This window comes from Oryza sativa, chromosome 10 (genome assembly GCF_034140825.1).
Source record: "Oryza sativa Japonica Group chromosome 10, ASM3414082v1".
Lineage (NCBI taxonomy): Eukaryota > Viridiplantae > Streptophyta > Magnoliopsida > Poales > Poaceae > Oryza > Oryza sativa.
Window position 1 is genome coordinate 2437815 of NC_089044.1, and position 24234 is coordinate 2462048.

The 24234-nt window shown below is 41.9% G+C and overlaps 1 protein-coding gene and 1 non-coding gene across 2 annotated transcripts; both read left to right on the plus strand.

Annotated features, from left to right (window-relative positions):
• Positions 1-8484: 8484 nt before the first annotated feature.
• Positions 8485-10663, plus strand: LOC4348076 (uncharacterized). The gene is given in 3 exon segments (XM_015757857.3): positions 8485-9410; positions 9413-9654; positions 10235-10663. Coding segments are annotated over 3 exon segments (1164 nt in total). The 5' UTR covers positions 8485-8506; the 3' UTR covers positions 10253-10663.
• Positions 10664-16041: 5378 nt separating this feature from the next.
• On the plus strand, positions 16042-18329 carry LOC4348077 (uncharacterized). The gene is made up of 2 exons (XR_010737233.1): positions 16042-17154; positions 17937-18329. It is a non-coding gene; the product is annotated as an uncharacterized protein (transcript).
• The last annotated feature ends 5905 nt before the right edge of the window (positions 18330-24234 follow it).

Here is a 24234-nt window from a genome sequence, read left to right on the forward strand (position 1 = left end):
GTCTAATGAACCAAGAATTCATGTTGAATACAATGGGAAAATTCAGCTGATTGCAGGAGTAAAGCTATTGCACTCACCAATTTCATAGCAACAATTACTAAGTCAGGAAAACCTCTTTCCTCTCATGATCGGTTTCAAGTTAATGAACAAAAGAAGGATCTTTGGGAGATATTACATGTGAATTTTAGAAATGAATTTCATGATATGGTATTGCAAAATGCAAACTTATGTCTGTTCACCTTAATTTGACGCATCTGCAGACCTCTAATATTGGTCTGAAGCATGGCATTGAGTAAGTGAAATTTGAAGTATCATATAAAGAGCACATACACCAAACAAAAATAAAACTAAATGAGTTTTTCTGTATGACTTTGATAATTAATTATGAGGGTAGTTTTACCTGTTTGGAAATAACTAGTAAGAAATTGGAGATTGGAGAACACAATATAGTGGAGTACTATTTATCGGTGTAAATTAAAGATGAGGGCGAGTTCGCCTCCCCACAGCGCTCCGGACCTTTTCGGGCCGACGTGCTCGCTTCTGCTGATATCCACATCGTCCCGCTCCCTCCGCGCGCGCGAGGCTGATGCGGCTGTGGGCCCGGTTCCTGCCGTTTCCCGCGCTAGGGGAGCGCCTCCGGCGCTTGTGCTGAAGCTGCTGCGGGCTTGGGTATCTCTAAATGGGCTGTCAGGGTGGGGCCCAACCAAGGGACGGTGCGCTGGCAGGTTCGCCGTTTCACCGCTCGCTCGTTCATCAGACCCGTCGGGCGTTTTCCTCCGTCCATTGCGCTCTGCGTTCCAAAAACCCTAGCCGCACCGAAGCCGCCTCCTCCTCCTCCTCAGCGACGCTGCCAGCCGTCCTTCGCCCTCCTCCCCACAGACTCCTTTGCGCGTCCTCCTTCGCCCAGGCGCTGCTACGGTCGTTCGATGCCGTGGTGAACCACCTCCAGGCTGCGCTCGACGCCACGGACGCCGCGGCGGCGTCCCTGTTGAGGGACCATGCGGCGCTCGACGACGGCAACACACGGCTCGGGGCGAGGCTAGATCGCACCCTCGCGTCGAACCTTGTGTGGGCGGCGACGACGCCCTCGGCGCACTCCTTTCCGATGGCGTCTTCGACTCCGTCCTCTGGCACGCGCTCCGCGTCGCTCCACCGGCTTCACCAGCTCGCTCGCTGGCCTCCTCCGATGCGATGTGTGGGATCTTGTTGCTACGGCGGATACTAACTACCCTGGTGTAGACTACTCCAGGCCTAGCCACTGCCGGTACGCACTCCTCTCCCTGGTTTGCCTATCCAGGTTTGATGGCTTCGATTCACTCTACTAATAATTTGGTGGTTCAACTGATACGAGCACACTAGAAGGAATCGATCTTGCAACCTGGAGGAATGAGTCACTGCAGCGATTCATCGAGCACTCAGATGCAGACCCAATTGACCTTATTTTGCGACCGGAAGTACAAGTAGCTCATTCATCCTGCTGGTATTGAAGTCTATTTGTGACAGCGCTGTGGCGCAGCTATCTGCATGCTTTGCCTCCTCCTTACAATATGATCTCCCTTGAATCCATCGCTCGGGCCTCAGGCCATGGTTGCAGCCGCTGCCCAACCGTGTTGCCCCGAACTGCTCACACCTCAATGTATACAACAGGCACTGATTGCTCAACGAGCATGACAATGCCACACCGAGTCACAATCACAGACATGTGAGTTCTTTCGCTTTATTTCTGCATCATTATAAGGAGTACTGATTTTTTTGTTAACTAAAGATTGTTGTATTTATGACGGTATAAGATGTAATCCCTGACAATGTGATATATGCCTTGTGCTGTTCTGTAAAAAGAGAGATTATTTTCATTCCTTCTTGTTTGTGCGTATGTTTTGTTTTTCCCCTCAGCATCAAGGTAGATTCCCTAGCAATTACATACTGAATTTGTTTGTAACAGTACCCGAGGTTCTAGATTTGGTTTGGTTTGGTTTGGAATTAGCTATGCCTCACGCCGAACTATTGGATAAGAATGTCTTTGACGTGACATTTGCATCTTAGCATTTTTTTTTATTTGAGAAAATGTGAAATATTTCAATTTTTATGTTCTTTGTGTTTCCTGACATTCTGATTTTGTTTATGACGATTATTAAAGTACATCTCTACCGTAAAGAGTTCTACACTGGTAAAAGGACCATATGTTTAGACGCTCACTGTAAATGACTTATTGTTACAACGAGAGCAGACATGCAAGCTTTAGGGACTGTCCATATATTGTATCTCATGGTTGCTAGCAGCTATATCCTCCATGTTCACATCCCATTGAGACTGTCCCATGTCAGCTAAAATAGTGGCATAAAATCCTCTTGCCATGAACCGAAACACCTACAATTCGAAATAGTGAGGTGCTGATGTGCTATAGAACTTCTTCTAACTGATTTATGTGTTGTTATTGAAGATTGTCCTTATCCAAGCACATGCTGAAAAATCTAAAGTCAAAGTAAGAATTCATTTAAATCTCCAGAGACTCATTTCAGTGGATAATCTACTGTGGTAACTCCCATAGTCACAGGCAACTCATTTAGCTAAATGTGTTGTAATTTATATAAAATTCTTACTTTTAAACTGTCTCAGGTGATAGATGATGATCAAAGGGATGCAGTTCTGCTGACTATGAAGATTGATTCTAAAGAGGAAATGGAAAGGAATATTTTTGCCTTATGCGTGCTCCTAAAACTTTTTCAATTTGTTTGATTTTCGTGTAGGTATTTTTGTTGGTTTAGCTACACATGGTGCTCACTGATATACTATTTTCGATGCCATGATATTGTTACATGTTTCGTTTCCTATGTACTTATTGTACTTATTGTAGTGCCAAGAAAGCCAACCATCAAAAGCTTTCAATGGGTGCAAGCAACCATTGATTTTGAGGGAACTGACCATGGACTTTCAATGGGTACAAGGAACCATTGATTCTGAGGGAACCGACCGTGGACATGTTGAAGGAGGATAAAGATAAACTGCAATACGACGCCATCTAAATAAACATAATAGATTCTCATTGCCTCGATTATTTTCGATATGTGTTACTCCTCCGTCCCAATATATTACAACCTAGGATGGGTCCTAGAACTATGAAATTGGACATAACCATGATATTGTCCATATTCGTAGTCCTAAAATGGGCCTAATCCCATCCTAAGTTGTAATATAATAGGACGGAGGGAATAGTCCACATGGATGGCTTCCTATGTACCATGCTATGCTATCTAACTACTGCTTTGGAGCATCACTTAATGTATTAATCGCTATACTACTTATGATATGCTTTGCAAATGTGCTAGATTAGTTACATATCTCTATGCGTAATGATTTGTTCTGTTCGTTTGAACTGTTCATAGCATAGTGATAATGTGCTTTTCCTATCATTCTATTGCTTTATATTTCAATGCTTACTTCATATGACTATAAATAATAACACCTTTACTCACGATAGGGCGCCGCGAAGCGCGCCTAAAGGTCTAGTATAGGTGCAATAGAACACTACAATATTATTATGCATTTATCCTAATTCAGTTATTTATGAAATTACTCGATGCATCTACAGGTAGTGTAACACTGTGACACAGACCAGTGGAAGCAAGAGTTTTGGTCGGATTGCAGACAAATGGGAGAATGATATAATTCAAGAATTATTTTACATTTTCGTTTTTTGATGGCATTAACCACATTAATCCGATTTTAGTTGCTGAACAAAGCTATAAATACTTGGAGATAGCACACTTTTAATGTTTATTTGTGGTAACTCCCATTTTCTTTAATCATGTATTAAAGTACCGACAAGTACCATATATTAACATTAGAATATAGAGTACCTCCTTATACCGATTAACCAATAGCTTCTGAATGCAATATAATACTCCTAATATCTCTTTATGGATCAAAAAAATGCTCAAACTCAAACGACTTGCTTACTCTGACTTCAAAATTAGATCAATGATGTGCCTACTCTGACTTGGCAAAATAATTTTGCTCAAGGTGATCATTTGTTTGGAACAAATAAAAGATCAGGTAAGTGTTTGTGCTGTTTGTGTTGGACCAAATCCTAAATAGTTGAAGATTTGGATAGTATGAACTGAAAATGTTCCTTCCCCAGATTTCAATTAGATTTTATCTGCAAACTATGTTTGGAGCTGAAATCAAGAATGTGCTTTTGACATGCAATTGGATGGATAAGTGAGCAACTTTCACATGTGATATGAGAAATGGAAGAGTTACATAAATAATTTGATCATCGCAGTCTATAGGGATCAGACCATAATTTTAAACGGAACAAAAATAGCACATATATATATGTGATTTTCTACGCCTAGAAAAGTACTGTACTATATTTGGCTTGTAACATTTATATATACAAATTATAATTTTGAGGGCCCATTGCATTGAATCCTAACCCTGTGGTTACCACTTCTCCAAGAAGATAACCAGCTGGTTAGATATTTCACCATTTTAACAGAACTGTTCTAGCTTATAGAACAAACACTCCATTAACCCACCTACGTACATCAATGCCATATGCCCATATCCATTATGTCTCAGGTCATGAATTGACTTAGCTACAAATGTAACATTAATGCATAGCTAAATGTAAATCACACATGCACTCATGCACGCACTACCACATAACAGTCAATAGGAACCGGCTCATCACTGCCAGTTCACACATTTTTCCCACCCAAATAATGGTTAATTGATATGAATGTGATATTGATACTCCTTATCAGTGCCAGCTCGTGGCATGCACCGGCACAGTTTTTGGACAGACAGTGATATATCATGGTATCGCTGTTGGTTGCCAGGTGTTCAGAAACTAGCACAGGTAGCCATTGTGAACCGGCACCAATGGCCTATCCAGTGGTAGTGACAGACACACAGTAACACATACTCCCTCCGTCCCATATTATAACAATGAATTTACACATGCTTCCTGTTTAGATTAGTTGTACTATAAAGTGCATCCGGTCCTAGGTTGTTATATTATGAGACGTAGGGAGTATATACCTACACACACAAATATTCTACTGTTATATACTTCTGCTAGATGATTTGAAATTTTATATATTTCCAATAAGGAATGGTACTGTACACCAGTAATACCAGTAGATTGAGATATAATTGAAGTGCGCATAAAAATTTAATGATGATGTTATTCCCTTGGCCCTCCTATATATTTCGCTCAATAACTTGTGAATAAATAGTCAAACAAATTATTATATTGGCAGTATGGCAGGAATATCGTCATTGAGTGCAACGTCAAGTGTCTCAAGACATGTACAATATAGTTAAGATAACTGTTATCTCTACAGTATTAAAAAAAACTGCTAAAGTTCAACTCTTACAGAATGTCCCTTATGCTATCCTACAGAATATATACGAGCTACACTCATAAATAAAAAACTCTGGTTTCATCTATTTGCAAAAAGACATTTTTTTCTTTATCTGAACCAAGGAGAAAGGAGGATGATGAGCCACTTACTACTTATAGCGTCTGCCATATAAAATTCTCAAGCCATGTACTATAATTTATGCTTATACCAGTTTTTAATGTTAGCAATTCAACATAAATGATGGCAATTTAGAGCAACAAATGAGAAGTCATAAAAATGCTTACCAGAATGAAGAGGACTACTATGAATTACAATAATCAGATTCACAAAAAGATGGTCGGTGTTGGAAAAATACATGTGCCAACCTAAATTAATGTCCTGAACAGCATACAACAAAAAGAGAATAAAAACATCAAAATTTGCAAGTGAAAACTGTAAAATAATTACTTGAAGATAAACAATATTACCCTATCTCCCTGATTTGACTGGCAAGGGTCAATCCCTTTTCTTAAGCATCGATCAGATTCGACCTCCTCTTACTAATTGATACCATCCAGCTAGTTCTTGTCATGAACTCCTTGCATAAATGGATTAATTTGTATACTGTTTTTTTTTCAAGAATTTTCTCCATATATTCACCTGTTGTTTGTTGGCGGGGCTTTTAACTATTTGCCACTTTTAGATTTGGCAAATAACTATTTGCCACCCCTATCTCAATGACATGTGGGTCCACATGTGTCTATGGTATGTGGGTCCAGTGGTAAAAAGTTAATTGCCATATTTAAATGTGGCAAATGGTTAAATATCTCGTTTGTTGGCACGTTGTCAAGTTAGAGAACAAAACGAGGAGCTGCACAATACAACAGTGTTGGCATTGCATCGAATATACTTCACTGGTACTGTACAAAAATTTGTTTTTTCCCCAAGTGACAAACCCTAACCCTCATAATCGGGTGACATTAACAGAAGCAAGCATATAAATTAGAATCATATCTTCCAAATTCAGTACCTTTTCTTGCAAAGAAAATCAAATCGGTTGCAAACAAGAAGAGAGGGCATGCATGCATGCATGAAGAACAGAATCTGGAGGCCGGCCTTGCCTGATGACTGTAAATCAGGGTTTTAAATCTCCCGCTATAGCTGTTTGAGAAGGGTTCTAGCTATTTGCTCTCATATACAATTTAGCCGCTATAGCTCCATTTAGCCCGCTATAGCTGCCGCTATAGCTGTTTGAGAAGCTAACCGCTAAATACTTTAGCCCGCTATTTAAAACATTGCTGTAAATCGATAGTGGTCGAAACCACGTGGAGCAGCCGAGAGAGGAGTAGAACAGGATCGCCGGGGTACGCAGCCGCCCGCCGGCGAGGCTAGCGCACGGCGTCGGAAATATCGCTCCGGCGAAGCAGGGCGTCGGAATCGGGACGGCCGCGGCCGGGAAGGGGATGATGGATCGGGAGCGAGCGGTGAACCACCATGAGGAGGAGGAGGAGGAGGAGGAGAGAAGATGAAAAGGAAAAGGAAAATATTGGAGGGGACAACAAAGCTGTGGGCTGCCGTATGTGGGCCGTACGAGGAAACAAGGCTGGTAGGCCCAGTATTTAGGTAGAGCACTGGAGCCTGGGTTTAATTGGGCCATTCACTGAGAAGCTGCCTGCGGAGAAAGTCCATACTATATCCCAGAAAAACATGGGTTCGGTTTGATACGTAACCTAAAACCGGGTATACAGAGTGAGCATAGCTCAACCGTTAGGTTCCTTACAGTGGAACCAGCCCATCCGGTTTTAAATTCTAGATTTGATACGGATGCTCGTATTTACGACTAATTATTCTTTCAGTGGTAGACGGAAGTGCTCATATGGGTAGAGTGTGAGTGTGTGTGTTCAGAGATAGTAGTTTTGTCCGATGTGACCAAGTAGTGGTAGGCGAGGTGCTCATAGGGGTAGAGTGTGCGTGTGTGCGTTCATAGACGGTAGTTTTGTCCGATGTGACCAAGTGTGATATGGCAGTGAGAAATTCATCACCATCTCGCCCTCCTATGGAAGGCCATCGTTGTCGCTGGTTGTCCCGCCACGCTAGCGCAGCCAGATCAGGAGATAGGCAAGCCAAGGTGTCCGCTAATTTGGAGCTAGGCTAGTCAGTCAGCCTGAAGGCTGTCGAGGGATGAGCACGCGGCAAAGCTAGCCAAGGCAAGAGGAGGATGGCGGTGGAGAAGGCTTCCATGCCTACTCTCATTGTCGCTTGGCTATTGAACGCGTGAAGGTGACATTCTAACGTTGGGGTGCCGTGGGAGCTAGGTGCTGCTACTAGCGTTACTGAACTTTTCCGACGTTGTACTTCTAGCGACGTTCCTTGGCTTGCCGCCTACTAACTTTGGTGCTAGCCTCCTGGAGCATGGCACTGGGGCGAAAAGGCCCTTAATGTTGGACTTGTTCGCGACGACAACGAGTGGCTCATGCTTGATCAATGCTTATAGTTGTGTGCACTGCCGTACAGAGGCTGAACCGCTCGCTCCTACCGAATTTGGTGCTAGCCTCGTGGAGCATGGCACCAGGACAAAAAGGTCCTTAATTTTGGACTCGTTTGCGACAACAACGAGTGGCTCATGCTTGATCAATGCTCATAGTTATGTGCACTGCCGTATAGAGGCTAAACCACTGGAGACGGACTGCCATGGCCCCCTCCTTGCGGGTTGCCGACCACTACTATCGCCTTCCTTGGCAGTCACCAGTCACCACCAACACAAGCTTCTCGTCAAGACTTAGGAGAATCGCATAAACTAGGAAAGGAGAGAAAAAGGGTAGAGATTGAAGATGACATGTGGGACCCACCATACTTTCAAGGTGTTTCTTCTAATTAGAGACTTGGTGTGTCACATAGTCGTCAGGTCAGATGAAGACCGTGTCAATGTGCCACGTTAAAACCAAAACTGCTATCAATATTACCGAGGAATTCATTTTGCGCTGATTTTTAAGAGTTGGAGATGCTCTCTAACTGGTTTTGCGGTCGAGAGATGCGAATGGAACTCGACCTGTCCTTGAGGGACCTGAAGTGAACTTTCTGCGCTGCCTGTCGATGGTTGTGGTTGTGGGCTGTTAGTCCATATGAAAATTGATCCGACAGACAGAAAACCCCAAAAAATGAGTGAGGCGGAGATGACAAGCCGCCGCCGGCGTCCCACCTCGCCGGCGCCGGCGCAGCCGCTGGAAGACGACGACCTTCTCTCCGAGATCCTCCTCCGCCTCCCGCCGCTGCCGTCCTCCCTCCCCCGCGCCTCCGTCGTCTGCAGCCGCTGGCGCCTCATCGTCTCCGACCCCGGCTTCCTCCGCCGCTTCCAATCCCGCCACCGGAAGCATCCCCTCCTCGGCTTCTTCAAGGCCGGGTTCAGGAGAGTAGACCCCACCTTCATCCCCACGCTGGACCCGCCGGACCGCATCCCCGCCGCGCGCTTCTCCTGGCGGCTCCCCGGCGGCGACGATGACCGCTACTCCATGTTCGGATGCCGCCATGGCCTCGTCCTTCTCTTCAACTGGGTTCTTCACCGGCTCATGGTATGGGACCCCGTCACCGGCGACCGGCGCGCCGTGGACATTCCTGGCTCGTTCCTCGACGGCCATGGCAGGAGTCTCGTGGTCGTCTTCCGGGGGGCGGTGCGTTGCGTCGTCGACGGAGGCTGCCACTTTGAGGTAGCCATACTAGGCAATCACCCACTGCAAACACGGCTCTTCACCTGCGTTTACTCATCCAAGACCGGCGATTGGGGCAATGTCATCTCAACCGAGTTTTATTCAGCGGGTTACATCTGTCATCATTCTAGTGCACTGGTTGGGAATTCTGTTTACTGGTTGTTCCAGGGTGATGGAATCTCCATCCTTCAGTTCGATTTCGATACGCAGGGACTAGCCCGGATCGATGTGCCACCGGATGTGCATGCCCATGTGGTTACCTACTACCAGATTCGGATCATGCCAGCAGAGGATGGTGGGCTTCTCCTCCTTGTTCTGCCAGAATTTAGCCTCAATGTGTGGAAGTATCAAGGCCAATTGTGATGGGTGTTGCTGGATGGATGCTGGAAAAAACAATTGAACTGGACAGGCTTCTTTCCGTCGAACCAGGGCGTCATGGAGCTGCACCAACTATTCTGGGCTTTGTGGAGGAACATAATGAAGTATTGCTGTGCACAGATATTGGTGCCTTCATGGTCAATCTGCACTCAATGCAATTCAAGAAGCTTTCCCAAACCATGGAACCAGGATTTTATCATCCATTCACTAGTTTTTATACTAAGGTAATACCTTGCCAACGCTTTTACGCTGGTAGTTGGTCCTTTGTGAATGGCTATTATTTGTTATGTGACAATTATTGTTCCTTTAAATGCTTGATGAACTGTCCTACATAGTATGGCATGCATTTCTGATATTAGTCTTCAATTATGCAGTTTGCATCAGGGGTATATTCATGTGTTAGCTCGTTTGGTTAATTTATTCTATGAACGTTCACCATACCATGATTACTCAGATTTACATATTACTTTGAAAATTGGCGACAAACACATGCAAAACTACCTGAACCAATTGAAATATTCTCTTGCTGACTGTTTGTGTGCATGTTTGACTAGTATGATTTAGAAGGATGGTTTCGTTTCCTGATATCATCTCTTCTAAGCGAAGTAATGTGAATAGTGAACACACGTCCTTCATTTGGCCTGACTTCGGTGTAGCATATGATTTTTTAAAAAATATTGAAGGAAAGTGCACTATCTTGGGTTAGTTGGCATGGGTTTATACCAGTGATTCATCGCTCATCTAATCTATTTTCTGTTTGCGTATTTCATTGACTAATGGGTTTTGTTTGCTTATTGACGGCAGAAAATGTTGCCCGAATGATGGATGATCTTAATAGTATTTGACCATGTTGGTTGCTGGAGAGGTATTCCTTGTGATTTTGCTGAATTTTGGATGACTGATTATCTTTGCCAGGTATTACCAAGTCAGGTATTTTATATGTCAGTCCAAGCAGCTGTTGTCTGGCCACGTGTGCCTAATATAACATGGCTCGTTAAATAGCGACAATGTAAGCATGTTCAGGTGCTGTAAGGATATCCCTTTGTCTGTAATTCTGTACGGTGACACATTGAGTCCTTTTGTGTTTGCTGTGAACCTATGACTCGATGTTCTCTATCTAGTCGACAAAACTGAAGAATCTCTTCACTTTGGTATAATATGTCATTTGTGATAATCCTTGCGAGTTCACTTTTTGTCCATGAGAATAATCAAACATAATATTTGCTTGTACTAGCCACAAACTTGTTTGGAATGAATGGCGTTGTATTGTGGATACACAAGGTCGTCTGTGCATGGGACAGAGAATATTGTCACTGTTCTTGGTTTCCACTTACTGGCTAGAGCCTCTCTTCATGTCATTTATTTGGATTTTGAAAGTTGGTGATTTCTCTTGTATTGCAGTTCATATTGGCTCAATACATGTGTTTTCAGTTTTATGCTGTGCTCTGATTGTAAATCATTTCTAACTAAACATGTAAAATGCAATTCCTGCAATAGCTGTAAGCTGATAGACATAGTTAGCATGGTGGTGTTCAGTGTTGATAAGATAGCTTAACAAGCATTGGAATTGGATGTGCTCATTGCTCAATACAGGAAATGACAGTATTGTTTGTTGGAATTTGCTTCAGGTTAGAGGTGGAGTAGTGAGCATATTCACTATCAGTACTAGTTATTGTTACTGTAGAGTAACTAAGTTACCTTCCTCTACTGCTTTTCTGCTATGATAGTACATAGCCCTTTCAGTTATTGCATTGTAAATTCAGTTTTATGCAACTAATTTCATTGGTCCCTTGCAAAATTCTGTAGCCCTAGCTCTGCAGTATTTCAGTGAAAAATTCTTCCTCAGTGTAAACCAATTTGTCTCATTGCAAATTGCCTGAATGGGTGTATCTGTAACCCTGCTCCACATCTTTGCATTACTTCACCTGTGCATTTGCTTGTATACTTTGAACGGTTGATGTATTGGTGACAATTATCTGCTAGTACAGAAATTTCCACATTTCCAAATTGAAAAGCGTCTCTGCTGGCTCACTGCACTTTCATGCATCTTCCTATGTTGATGTATCTTGTGGAGGCTTCCTTAATTTTGAGCTGAATCTTCCCAAAGTTAGATTGAAGAATCATTTACTTGTAAATATAGTGGATATAATATGCACATACAAGGTTGTTTCTTGTTGCACAATACATGAATTAGCCAACTTTATCAAGGGGACTCCCGTAATTCTGATGAAAGCATACAATGCAGAATACATAGTGAATGTTTTTCTTTCGTTTCACGGAAAAATATATTCTAATAACTCGAACTACCCCACCAGATCACCTGAACTATTTTCTTGGGAACAAAAGATTGAGCTGTTCATGGGGTAAACCAAGTCGAAAAAATAGTTTAGGACTTATAAGTTCTATGACAAAAATAGTTTGAGATTTTTTTTATTCATGGAAGAAGACTACTAATAATAACACCATTATTAGTTACTCCATGTCAAATTTCTACGCTCCAAATGTCAAATCTCGTATATTTTATTTAGGCATGTTTGATTTATATTATCAGGTAGATTATTGCTACGGATTAAATATTTTAAGAAATGAACATAGCAAATACTAGTTTAAAACAAGTTGTCTAATGATAAACAATGCAGTTGGGAAAAAGTTCTTTGAGAAAACATATTTTTCGAAGCTTAGAGCAAATAATTCATCCTAATAATCCGTTGAATAATCTGAAAAAAAAAGTTCACATGTTTGATAGAGAGCATGACTCGATTTGGTTTCCATGAGAGCAAATGGGGTATTGCTTGGAAGATTTTATCCGTAGTTAAAGAGGATAAGTGGGGAGCTAGTAGGTATATATAGGAATGAAAACGGTTCGGATAGTTTATGACCATCCAGATGTACTTTTATAACGAATGGTGTCGGACAAATAATTTATTGGAAATGAAAACGAATTTAGAAATTTTTTTCAAAAATAGAAACGAGTACATTAAGTCAAGTGTCTGTAGGGAAAAAAAGGGCAACCCATATTTCCACCAACTTTAGGCCCATATCTCTACCTTAACTCATTTGTCACATATTTTAAGTTTCGAAATATGTTGTATTTGATACTATTATTGATATTATTGATACTGTTATTTCAGTGACAAAACTTACATTCCAATTCTGAAAACTTTCAATTCAAGTATAAAAAATTTCATCTCAAAATCACAAAACCTCCAACTGATGATTTGAAACTTTCATCTCAAATCACAAATATTTCAATTCAAAAACCGAAAAGTTTCATCTCAAGACCCCCAAAACTTTTAATACCAAACATCAACTAGATATTCAAATCCATCTTCTTCTTTGACTTCAACAATTGTTACCTTATTGCTCATCCCAATTCTGAAAACTTTCAATTCAAGTATAAAAAATTTCGTCTCAAGTATCAAACTTTCATCTCAAATCACAAAACTTCCAACTGATGATCTGAAACTTTCATCTCAAATCACAAATACTTTCAATTCAAAAACTGAAAAGTTTCATCTCAAAATTCTAAAACTTTTAATACCAAACATCAACTAGACACTCAAATCCATCTTCATCTTTGACTTCAACAATTGTTACCTTATTACTGCCACCACCAAGTAGGTGCCTTCTTTGAAGCTGCCACATCACTGATTTCCTAGCCGCTGTATCCTTCCTAGCAACTACCGTTGCCCCAACGGCTAGGGTTTAAGGAGATAGGGTGAGACAATAGTACAGGGCTGGAGGAGCTAAGGTTGGTTGGGATAGAGAGGAGCTGAGGAAGAACGAAACGGATAGAGGATAACCGGTACCAGGGACAGAGATGGAGGCTATGGCCGGATGCCGGTGATGCAGCAGTAGCAACCGTAGTGGGAGAGGAGTGGATAGGAGAAGAAGATTGGGGAGCGAGAAGAATGGATATGATTCAGTCTCCTTTCAGTCTCTACGTCATGTGTTATCATGGGTGGGATGCTAATGTGTCGAAAGTGTGCGCTCGAAGCGCTACTGCACCAATTAGCAATTTGGGTAGAAAAAAAAACTACCCACAAGTTTGAAAAAAAAAACATATGCAATCTTCATGGAAACTACACTATGTTTGATAAAAAAAGAGTCTGTATATATGTCATTTGAAAAAAAAAACACCTAACCCTAATATCCCTTTAATATTCTTGTAGTGAACACCTAACCCTAATATCTTCTTCAATTCCCTCTTACCTCAATCTTGACTCCCACAGCCGCTTTGCTCCCCTCCCTCACGCACGAGCGCACGCTCCACCCGCTCGGCCTCACTAGCTAGCCAAAAAGTGTCGGCGAGGCCTCCTGGTAACAGTGAAATTTGGTAAGCCCGGAGTAGTCATCGGCTTAGAGTCAGCATCGGCTTCGAAGTCCTGAGATTAGCCAATGAGAGTTGTCAAGTCGTTAGTTGTCGGATTCTTGCTATATTCGGTTAAGGAAATTGATCTACTAAAGGAAGCTTATCCAGAAGAGACCGAGTTCAAAGAGAATGCGGCATGGCAAGTTATCTATTAATTAGGAATAGTTTGTTAGTTTCCTTTTATCTTTAGGAAAGCGTGTTTAGTGTCCTATAAGGACTTTATCTTTTTCTTTTATTTTTAGGAAAGTTTCTTTCTTGTCCGACAAGGACTTGTATCAACCCATGGGTATAAATATGTACACCTGGGGTCTATGTAATTTATCTTCATGATCAATACAATTCAGCGCATCGCCACCTTTTACCTTTTCTACTTTATTTTATTGTCCGGCGGGACTTGGCACCTGACGCGGGGCTGCATCGGTGTTCGATCTCCGGCTAAGGGGTAAGTCCAATGTTCCGCCTGCCCAGGGAATTGTATCGTTTACGTCGGTGTCGTTCAAGGCTGCATCAGTACATTCGACCTCTTGGATTGCTCTGGTTTGGATGATATATTTGCCTACCTATTTAACATATGTCTCTATTAATCTAGTCTTAGCATATCAATTTAGCTCTATCGGCTGCTTCTCGTTTTAGGGTTTCTGCTGGTATCGGCTAAATTGCGTTGCTAGATTAGATTAGCTTAGACATCTACCACCCTGAAAACTCAGTCAACGGCTTGATTGTCTAGATATTATGTTTCTTTTCATACTTAGTGCTACATCAGTTAAGTTTGATGTACTAAGTCATACTTAGAACCATAATCTCTAGCCTGCTTCTTGATTGCCAATAAGGGTTTCATCGAGGTTTCAGCCGGTGAGTTATCTGGACGTTGCATCGGCTCATAAGGATTGCATATACATATAAGTTGGATTTGGCCGATGACAACAAAGGTTTCACTGTTTAATCTAATCTTGTGGATTTCATGATATCAGACCTCCAGCCGGTGTATGCTTTAACCTTCGGATCGATGCTTATTTATCATATCATTGTTAGCCGATTGGTTTATACTGTATTATATTGTTATTTTATTATATCATCATCAGCCGATTGCCTTTATATCATTATCTACATTGGACATATAGCTGATTGCTTAAACCCTATCGCTATCGGCTAGTGTCGGCATCGGCTATTATCGGCTATCGGCTGGAACTACTCCATCGGCTTGTCAGCCGATCGGCTGTTTTGATCTACTATTTGCATATCTTATCAGTTGCAGGATCAAACTGGCTGGCACGCCCGCATCTCATCAAGATTTGGATCTGCACAAGAGCTAAGCAGATCTCCCAAGCCGGTGTGTTTGATTTTTTTCGTCAACACCTCCCCAGCCAGCCTCCTTCCTGCCACCCTCCCCTCTTCCTCCTCGAGCCGTCGGTGGCGAGATGCCCTCGCTCCGCTGTCTTCCTTGCCTCCGACGGCTCCTCGCCGCCAAATCCACCACCACCTCCTAACCACAAGCTTTCTATGCACCCGCCACCAATGCCAGTCCATCGCCCTCCCCCATCCCCCTTTCGGCTTCGGTGCTGCTGCTGGCGCCTCATTGCCCGTCTGTTCCGCCACCTACCACCGAGCCGTTGTCTCCCATGACCATCCCACTGGACCTGACGACCTCCCTCTTCTCCCCCCTCCCCATCCTATCCCTCCCGCCCTCACCCTAACCCGGGACCCTAATTCATTGGCCCTCCATCGCAGCTTGGGTTGTCGCCAGCACGGGAGAAAGAGATCGCCAGAATTGGAGAAAAAAGCACATTGAGCACAAATCACGAAGCATATCTAGTGACCTACTCCCTCCGTCCCAAAAAAAGGCAAACCCTGGGTTTCCGTGTCCAACTTTGACTGTCCATCTTATATGAATTTTTTTTATAATTCGTATTTTCATTGTTGTTAGATAATAAAGCATGATTAATATTTTATGCGTGACTTGTCTTTTTAATTTTTTTCATAATTTTTTCAAATAAGACAGACGGTCAAACGTTGGACACGGAAATCAGGGTTTGTCTTTTTTTTGGACGGAGGGAGTAAAATTTACCAGATTTGGGGATGAATTTTCTGACGACATAATGTTAGCAATTCCTTAAAAAAAATCAACTTATTTTTTTGTCTTTCGATCCAAGTCTTTTTTTTCTTTTGTTCTTTTATGGGATCCAACATCCAAGTGTTTTACGGTGTTACCTTACAGCGGTACAGTACAGACAGAAATCCCACTTTCCGGCAGACGGAGATGTCCACCTCGCCGTCGCCGGCGCCGCCGCAGCCGCTTGACAACGACGACCTCCTCTCGGAGATCCTCCTCCGCCTCCCGCCGCAGCCGTCCTCCCTCCCTCGCGCCTCCCTCGTCTGCACCCGCTGGCGCCGCCTCCTCTCCTCCGCCGCTTCCGCGCCCGCCACCGGCGGCCACCACTCCTCGGCCTCTTCAAGGAAGATTCAGTATACCCCATCTTCATCCCCACGCTGGACTCGCCGGACCGCATCCCGCCCGCGCGCTTCTCATGGCGGGTCCCCGGCGGCAGCGGCGAGGACTACCACCAGCTGTTCGGATGCCGCCATGGCCGCGTCCTTCACTACAGCCGGAGGCGGCGCCTACTCATGGTGTGGGATCCCCTCACCGGCGACCGCCGCGCCGTGGATATCCCGGCGCTGTTCCATCGCTGGGACATGGTCGTCTACCATGGGTCGGTGCGCTGCGTCGACGGCGACGGCTGCTACTCCAACCCATTCGAGGTGGCCGTGGTAGGAACTGACACGAGCGGGACAGTGGCGTTCATCTGCGTTTACTCATCCAAGACCGGCAATTGGGGAAATGTGGTCTCAGCCCCGATTAGTCCTGGGGATTACATGTCATTTTCCAGTATCCTGGATGGGGATTTCCTCTACTGGTTGCTGGGAAATCATGGGTGCCCAATCCTTCAGTTCAATTTGGTTAAACAGACAGCAACTCTGGTTAACGCGCCACCGGATTTGCGTACCAATTCGTATGGCGGCTTCCATATTGCACCAGCAGAGGATGGTGGTGGGCTTGTAATCCTTGCTGTGACACATTTCAGTCTAAATGTATGGAAGGGTAAGACCAATCGTGATGGTATTGCTGGATGGGTGCTGGAGAAAACCATTGAATTGGACAGGCTCCTTTCTTTCGGAACAGGACCTGAGACATGGGCACCAGTGATTCTGTGCTTTGCAGAGGAACATGATGTGGTATTTTTGAGCACGCATGTTGGTTTCTTCATGGTCAATATGCAGTCAATGCAATTCAAGAATATTCCCCAAATCCTGAAAGGAGGCCTGTATTATCCTTTCTCTAGCTTTTATACTAAAGGTAATTTCTTCCCATGCCATTTTACACTGTACGATAGCAAAATCATGTTGTTTTCTATAGCTGGTTATTTGTGAATGCCTTCTATTTGCTCGGTGAAAATCATTGTTCCTTTTAACTGCTTGATGCCTAGATGAACTGTCCTGCATATGACATGCTATTCCAAATTTTAGGTCTCTGTTCAGCTTGTTTTGCGGTAGTACTAACGTGTACATACTGACATGGCTTCAGTATACATCTTTTTACCATAAGTTGATATCACTTTGAGAATCAGCAACAACCGCATGAAAAACTTACCTGAACCAATTGAAATATCAAACTAGTAACTCAATTGGCCTTCTTAGAAGCTTGAAGCCAGTGCAGTATTTTTACCCGATACTTTTATATGTATTGACTGTGTTGTGTATTTTCTTTATGCTTCTTCATGAAGTTGTACTTTTGTCCCGGAGTTGCTTTACTTTCCGATTGTCTATGTACATTTGAGTAGTATTATTTGATAGGTCAGTTTTATTTCCAGATATGTACATACTTTAGAATGACTATATAACTTCTTGTAAGTGACATAATGTGATCACACATGTTCTTCATTTGAGTTAGATGTTTTATGACGTGCAATCTGGGGGATTTGGCCTTTGGTGGATCATATGACTGTTTTTCTAATATTGAAGGAAATGCAGTATTTTGGGGTATTTGGCATGGATTCCAGTGATTCATCGCTCATCTAGTCACGTTTCCATTTGCATATTTGTGTGGCTAATTGGCTTTTGTTTGCTTATTGATGGCAGAAGCCGCAGAACTGTTGCCCCCATGTGATATGTCCAAGAAGCCTAAGGTTCCATTTGCTGGTGCGTTGCCTGATATTGAAGAATATGGTTCAAATATTGGAGAGATTAGTTGCTACTAATTCTGGTCCAAGGCATAAGAAGAAGATAAATCCAAAACAAACCTTTTATGTGGGCTCTTTACAAGTGGAGATCGATCCAAACTAATGGTTCGGTCATGCTTAATTGAATTAAGTACCTATCAGTAGTAACCTAGCCGCATTAGTTTATTCCTTATGCAGGTGCTAGCTTTGTGTCCTTTTGTGTTTGCTGTGAACATGTGATTCGATGTTGTCTATCTGGTGAAGGAAAACTGAAGAATCACTTCACTTTGGTATAATGTGTCATTTGTGATAATGCTTTGCATGTCCTTTGGTTGCCCAAGAGGTTAATCAAACATATAGTTGGTTTGGGTGCTGGTACTCGCTGCTTGTACTAGGGTCAACAGATCTAACAGCCCATTTGGAACGAATGATGCAGTAGGTATACAAGTGCATGGCACAGAGAGGATTGTGATCATTCTTGGTTTCTGCTAGTACTAGCTATAGCCTAGATTCATTTGTTTAGATTCTGAAAAAAAAATAGGTGGTTTTTATTGTTCCAGTTCAAATTGGATCACTGAACACCACCATGCTTACTGTGCCTATCAGCTTACACCTAGCACAGGAATTGTGTTTTACACATTTAGTTAGAAATGATTTACATATCACTGCACTGCATAAACTGAACAGAGCATGGGAACTAGACTTTCTCGATATAGCTAGCTAAACAAGCATTGGAATTGGAAGTGCTCATTGCTCAATACTGGAAATGACAGTACTGTCTGATGGAATTTGATTCAGGTTAGAGTGGAGTGGGGAGCATATTCACTAGTTAGTTGCTTATCGTTTCTTTCTCTTATCTATCAGAACAATATTGTTAGTCGCATTTCTGCTGTTCTGGTTTTCTTCGTTGCCAATGTCCACCATCAATAGATGAGTCCAATTATGAGATACATCCTACCACAGTCCTCACCACCATTTGATCATTGGACCATCCACGCCCATCTTGAGTATTATGAGAACATGAGTATATCAATATGCAATGGTGGTTTTATCCATCCTAATTATCATTAAAATTTCTAATTAATACTTAGTCTAAGAAATAATTTATCCGTAACGAAGCACGGGCATTTTGCTAGTAATACATATAGTTGGTCTGTTTTTTTAATAATACAGATGGTTTTTATGCTACGATCCAGGTCGTCGAGTTTTTTCTGGTCTGATCTGGTAGTTTTTGTCGGATCACCAGTGGATGGTTTTTTTTGTTCGATCTGGGCATTTGGTTGTGTTGCCAGTTGGTTGTTTTTTTTTTTGTCCAATTTGGTTTTATACGTGTCTAACACATATGACGGATGAAAATTAAGGTGAGGACGGAATCATCCTCAATTTTTATAATAGTTAAAGATAAATATTAGGTTACTCTATTTGGGATTCAATCCTTTCGTGCGCGCCAAGAAAAAACTGATCAGAAACAGCGGTGTAAAAAACCGGGCCAAAAAAACCGCAACCAAATAAAATCATGACCCACTCAGAAAAAAAGACGAAAAAAACCGGGCTCAAATTGTTTTTTAGGCCAGTTTTGGAATCGGGCAGATTCTTTTTTATTATTTTTTTCGCACCCTTTTTTACCACTGGAATCGGATTCGTTTTTTTCGCCTGGTTTTTTCTGTCTGATTTTTTTCGTCCGGTTTTTTTGTCCAATTTTTTTCGCACGGACGAAAAAAAAAATCGCCCATCAGAGCGTGGACCCGAGCGGAGCCGAGAATGCGAGAGAGCTGCGCGCTCGCGTCTCGATCTTTCCGCCCGCCTTATCTCTTCTTCTTCCGCTCCGCTTTTGTTCCTCTTTTTCTCTCCTCCGCCCGCCCGTATCTTCTTCTCTCCTTCTCCACTGCGCCTCCCCTCAGCCAGCAACACCGTCCCTCTCCACCGCTCCCCCTCCCCTCCCCTCCCCCCACCCCCTCAGCCACACCCCACGGCGCCTCCCCCTGGCCGGCGGCACCTCTTTTTCTACACCTCCTCTCTCGCCACCATCCTCTCTCGCCTCCTCTCCGTCTCCTCAAATCCTAAGCGGCGGCGGCTGCTCCCCTCCCCGGCGTGACGGCGGCTGCTCCCCTCCCCGGCGTGATGGCGGCTGCTCCTCCCCTCCCGGCGTAGTGGCAGCGGCTGCCCCCTCCCCTCCCGATGTGGAGCCAACGGCGGCTGCTACTCCCCCTCCCCCTCCCCGGTGTGGCCGCAGCGGCGGCGACAGCTTTCCTCCCTGGTTGCCCCCCTCACATCCTCGAAGTTGAGCCGACGGCGGTTTTCTTCGGCGTGATGGTGGTTTGATTTGTGAATATTTTGTGAATTTCTACCTAATAATTAAAAAATACGCAAGGCTTCCGTGAAAAATTCCGTCCGTCGTTACCATGCGCTTCGCTAAAATCCAGATTTAATCCGGTTAACAGCCGGATCGGGCTTTTCTTATCTACTCCAAAACCGCGTCTGATACGGTATATATATATTTCATGTAATTGCCTCTCATGTGTAGTAGTCTGCCAACTTGGTTAAGGGAGAAAGTTTTCACTTCGGCCACCTGGGTTCAAGTCCCACTTTCCTCTCAATTTTGCACCTATTATTACTTCCACTGTGTATAGGCCTCTCTTAAAATAAGTCTACTTTGCCTCCCCCAAATCAAATTATATTTGCCTTCGATTTTTTTTCTCTTTTTTCAACAGATTTTTATTGATTATGAAATCTTATCTTATAATGAATCAGTTTTTAATTCGAAAATTAAAAATAATTAAATTATATTCACAAAAATCAATATAAATATATGTTGACCTAGGCCCTAGAATAAGTCTACTTTCCCTCCCTCGTCCCAAATCATATTTGCGCGTAATTTTTCTTTCTCTCAACCACTAGCACGGACCATGCACATCCGATGGCTGAAACATCAAAAGTTCTGCACCTCTTTCTTTAACAGATTTTTAGTGATTCTAAAATCTTATAGTATACCGGTTTTTAATTCGAAAAATAAAGATTATTATATTATATTAAAAAATTAGTATAAACACGTGAACCAACCGGTATTTTTTTAAAACATGAAAATTGAATATGTGCATGGCGTGAAACTTCACACCATGGCTCCGTTCCTTCTATCTCGATTTTTGTTAGCGTGTTTTTAAAACTTTCTATATACAAGTTGATATAAAATACTAGATAATTTTTCTTAATTTTTGTTATAATAAAACTCAATTAATCATGTGCTAAGAGGTTTTCTAAAAAGAAAAAGGAACGGCATGGTATGGCTGGCACTGTTCAGGTTTTGTCGGTTAGAACATAGCACTGTACTGTTGCATTGTGATTATAATCAATGCAATGTTATAGCGATCATCAATTATGAAAAAAGATTATAAAAGTGTCATAAAAAATGTAGTTTAAAATAATTAATGAACTCCCCAAAAATTCATTATTTACTTATATTATACGTAAAGGTGCGTTGCTTGGACGTCCGTTTCTCCAATGCTACAATCATCGGGACCATGTGTTAGGGACATCATTCACATTCTGCACGTGTAGAGCGGATTAATTATCCAAACACAAATATACATTTGTGATAACTATGAAGGTGCTTCGATAAATCATTGAGGCCAAATTTCATTCACCTCACCAAGTCATCATTACCCAGTGCAATGATATCACAGTTTATCACATAAGGGTTGAGAGAGAGAGAGAGCGTGTTTTTATCCGGCGTGATTATCATTAGCCTAATAAATAATTTATCTATCTTGAAACATTACTATATACATGTTAACTCTAGACTTTATAGCATTTAACTGTTCCTTTACCCGTAACGAAGCATGTGCATTTTTCTAGCATAACAATAATATAATTAAAATAGCCTTCACCCGTTACAACATACGGGCAAAAACCAGATTAGACGAAAAAAAATAAGCGACCTGTGTGTATTATTAAAAAATCAGACCGGGCCAAAAAAAACTCGGCAAAAACCATGTGTATTATTAGAAGAAAAACCAGATTGGACCGGAAAAAAATGAGCAACCCAGATCAGACCGGAGGTCGCCGTTGTCGTTTCTTTCTCTATCTATCAGAACAATATTGTCAGTCGTATTTCTGCTGTTCTGGTTTTCTTCGTTGCCAATGTCCACCATCAATAGATGAGTCCAATTATGAGATACATCCTACCACAGTCCTCACCACCATTTGATCGTCGGATCATCCACGTCCATCTTGAGTATTATGAGAACATGAGTATATCAATATGCAATGGTGGTTTTATCCATTCTAATTATCATTAAAATTTCTAATTAATACTTAGTCTAAGAAATAATTTATCCGTAGCGAAGCACGGGCATTTTGCTAGTTAGTATAATGGTCATAATGCACACCCGGCTGTTTCTTGTTCTGCAATACATGAATTAGCCAGCATTATCTTTATTTTCTATCTCAATCCTGAAATTTCTGGAAACTTGTCCAATAGAAAATTTAAATGTTACTTCTATATTTTTTTTCGTAAACGGCACTCCCATACTCCTACGGAAAGCATAAATAGTTGTTATATAATGAACGAATCCCTACAGATCCAACTATGCTTAGCTGTTCCTAAAATCTAGTACTTTGTCGCTAAATATTTGACGCTATTGACTTTTTTAAATACGTTTGACCGTTCGTTCTATTCAAAAAATTTAAATAATTACTAATTCTTTTCCTATCATTTAATTTATTGTTAAATATTCTTTTATATATACATAAAGTTTTATATATTTCACAGAAGTTTTTGAATAAGATAAACGGTCAAACATGTTTAAATAAAAAGTTAACGGCATCAAATATTTAGAGACGGAGGGAGTAGAAACATAAGCAATAACGGAATGGAGATTGGGAAGAACACAGCAACTAGGACATCATCTTCCCATTGCCGTGCCTGCTACTGAGCTCCTTTCTCGCACCGGCCACCGGCGCTTTGGAAGATGACTGGAACTGGATGTCAGTCTTGGGTCGGGGATGCAACCAAACAACGTAGCCTAGCCATGCTGGACGAGCGCAACTAGGAGCCCAACGGTTGACCTAATAAGTCAAAGCAAAAGACAAATTTTAAATTTTCACGTCAGCGGAAACGGATAACTAATCCGTTCACGATCGACAAGCGCAGAAGACATGTTGGTGGATGGGCCTTTGCAACTAGGTAGGTTTAGGAGTAATGATAAGGAATAAGTTCACCAGCCGTCCTTCAACTTTACGTCAAATTTGTATGACATCGCTAATCTCCAATACCAGAAATCTTCACTCCTAAATTATACAAAACCATGCAATTTCGGTTCTATGACGGTATGGATCTCTCGTTTCGCTAACGTGGTATCCTAGTCAGCAAAATATAAAATAAAAAAATGATAGGACCCACATGTAAATGAAAAGAAAAAAATTATCGGACCCACATATCTTCTTTCTTTCTTTTTCTTCTCTCATCTCTTCTCTTTTCTTTCTTTTCTTGCATTAAAATGTTTGATTGAACTTTTTTGAGCACATATATAGCTAAACTCACTGTGACAACATTTAATCTCTCATCAACAATTCTATTTGTGAAATCTTTAAAAAAATATATATCAAGAATATACTTTATGAAAACATATTGATTAAGTTAAGCACGTGCGTATTGCGATGATTTTTCAAAAATACTGAGTAGGTGAGTGGATATTTATAACAAAATAACTTATGAAATAGAATATCAAACTTTAAGTGACTTAAGGGTTGGTTTTGTAATTTTCCATAATGTTTCAGAGGCGTCTAGATAGGTTAAGAATCTTTCAAACTAAACTAACCCTTCGTCCCAAAATATAAGGCCCAAAATATAAGTGACTTTGAGTGAATATATGACGTATTCTAGTTCTACAAACCCTCTATCTAGATTCATGGTTCTAAAATGCATTACATCCAATCAAAATTTCTTATATTTATGGATAAAGAGAGTACTCCCTCCGTCCCAAAATATAAGAACCTAGGAACAAACATGACATTTACCATTGTAGTAGTAAATGTTACGTCCGGTGCTAGGTTCTTATATTTTGGGATGGAGAGAGTAACTAATAAGCAATGATCGTATAATAGAAGTCATTATGTCTACACGTCACCTCGTCTGATTAGACGACATTGAAACCCGTCACGCAACAAGACTAATAAGCGCACACACAAATTAGAGTTTACCAATACATAAAGTTGTCATG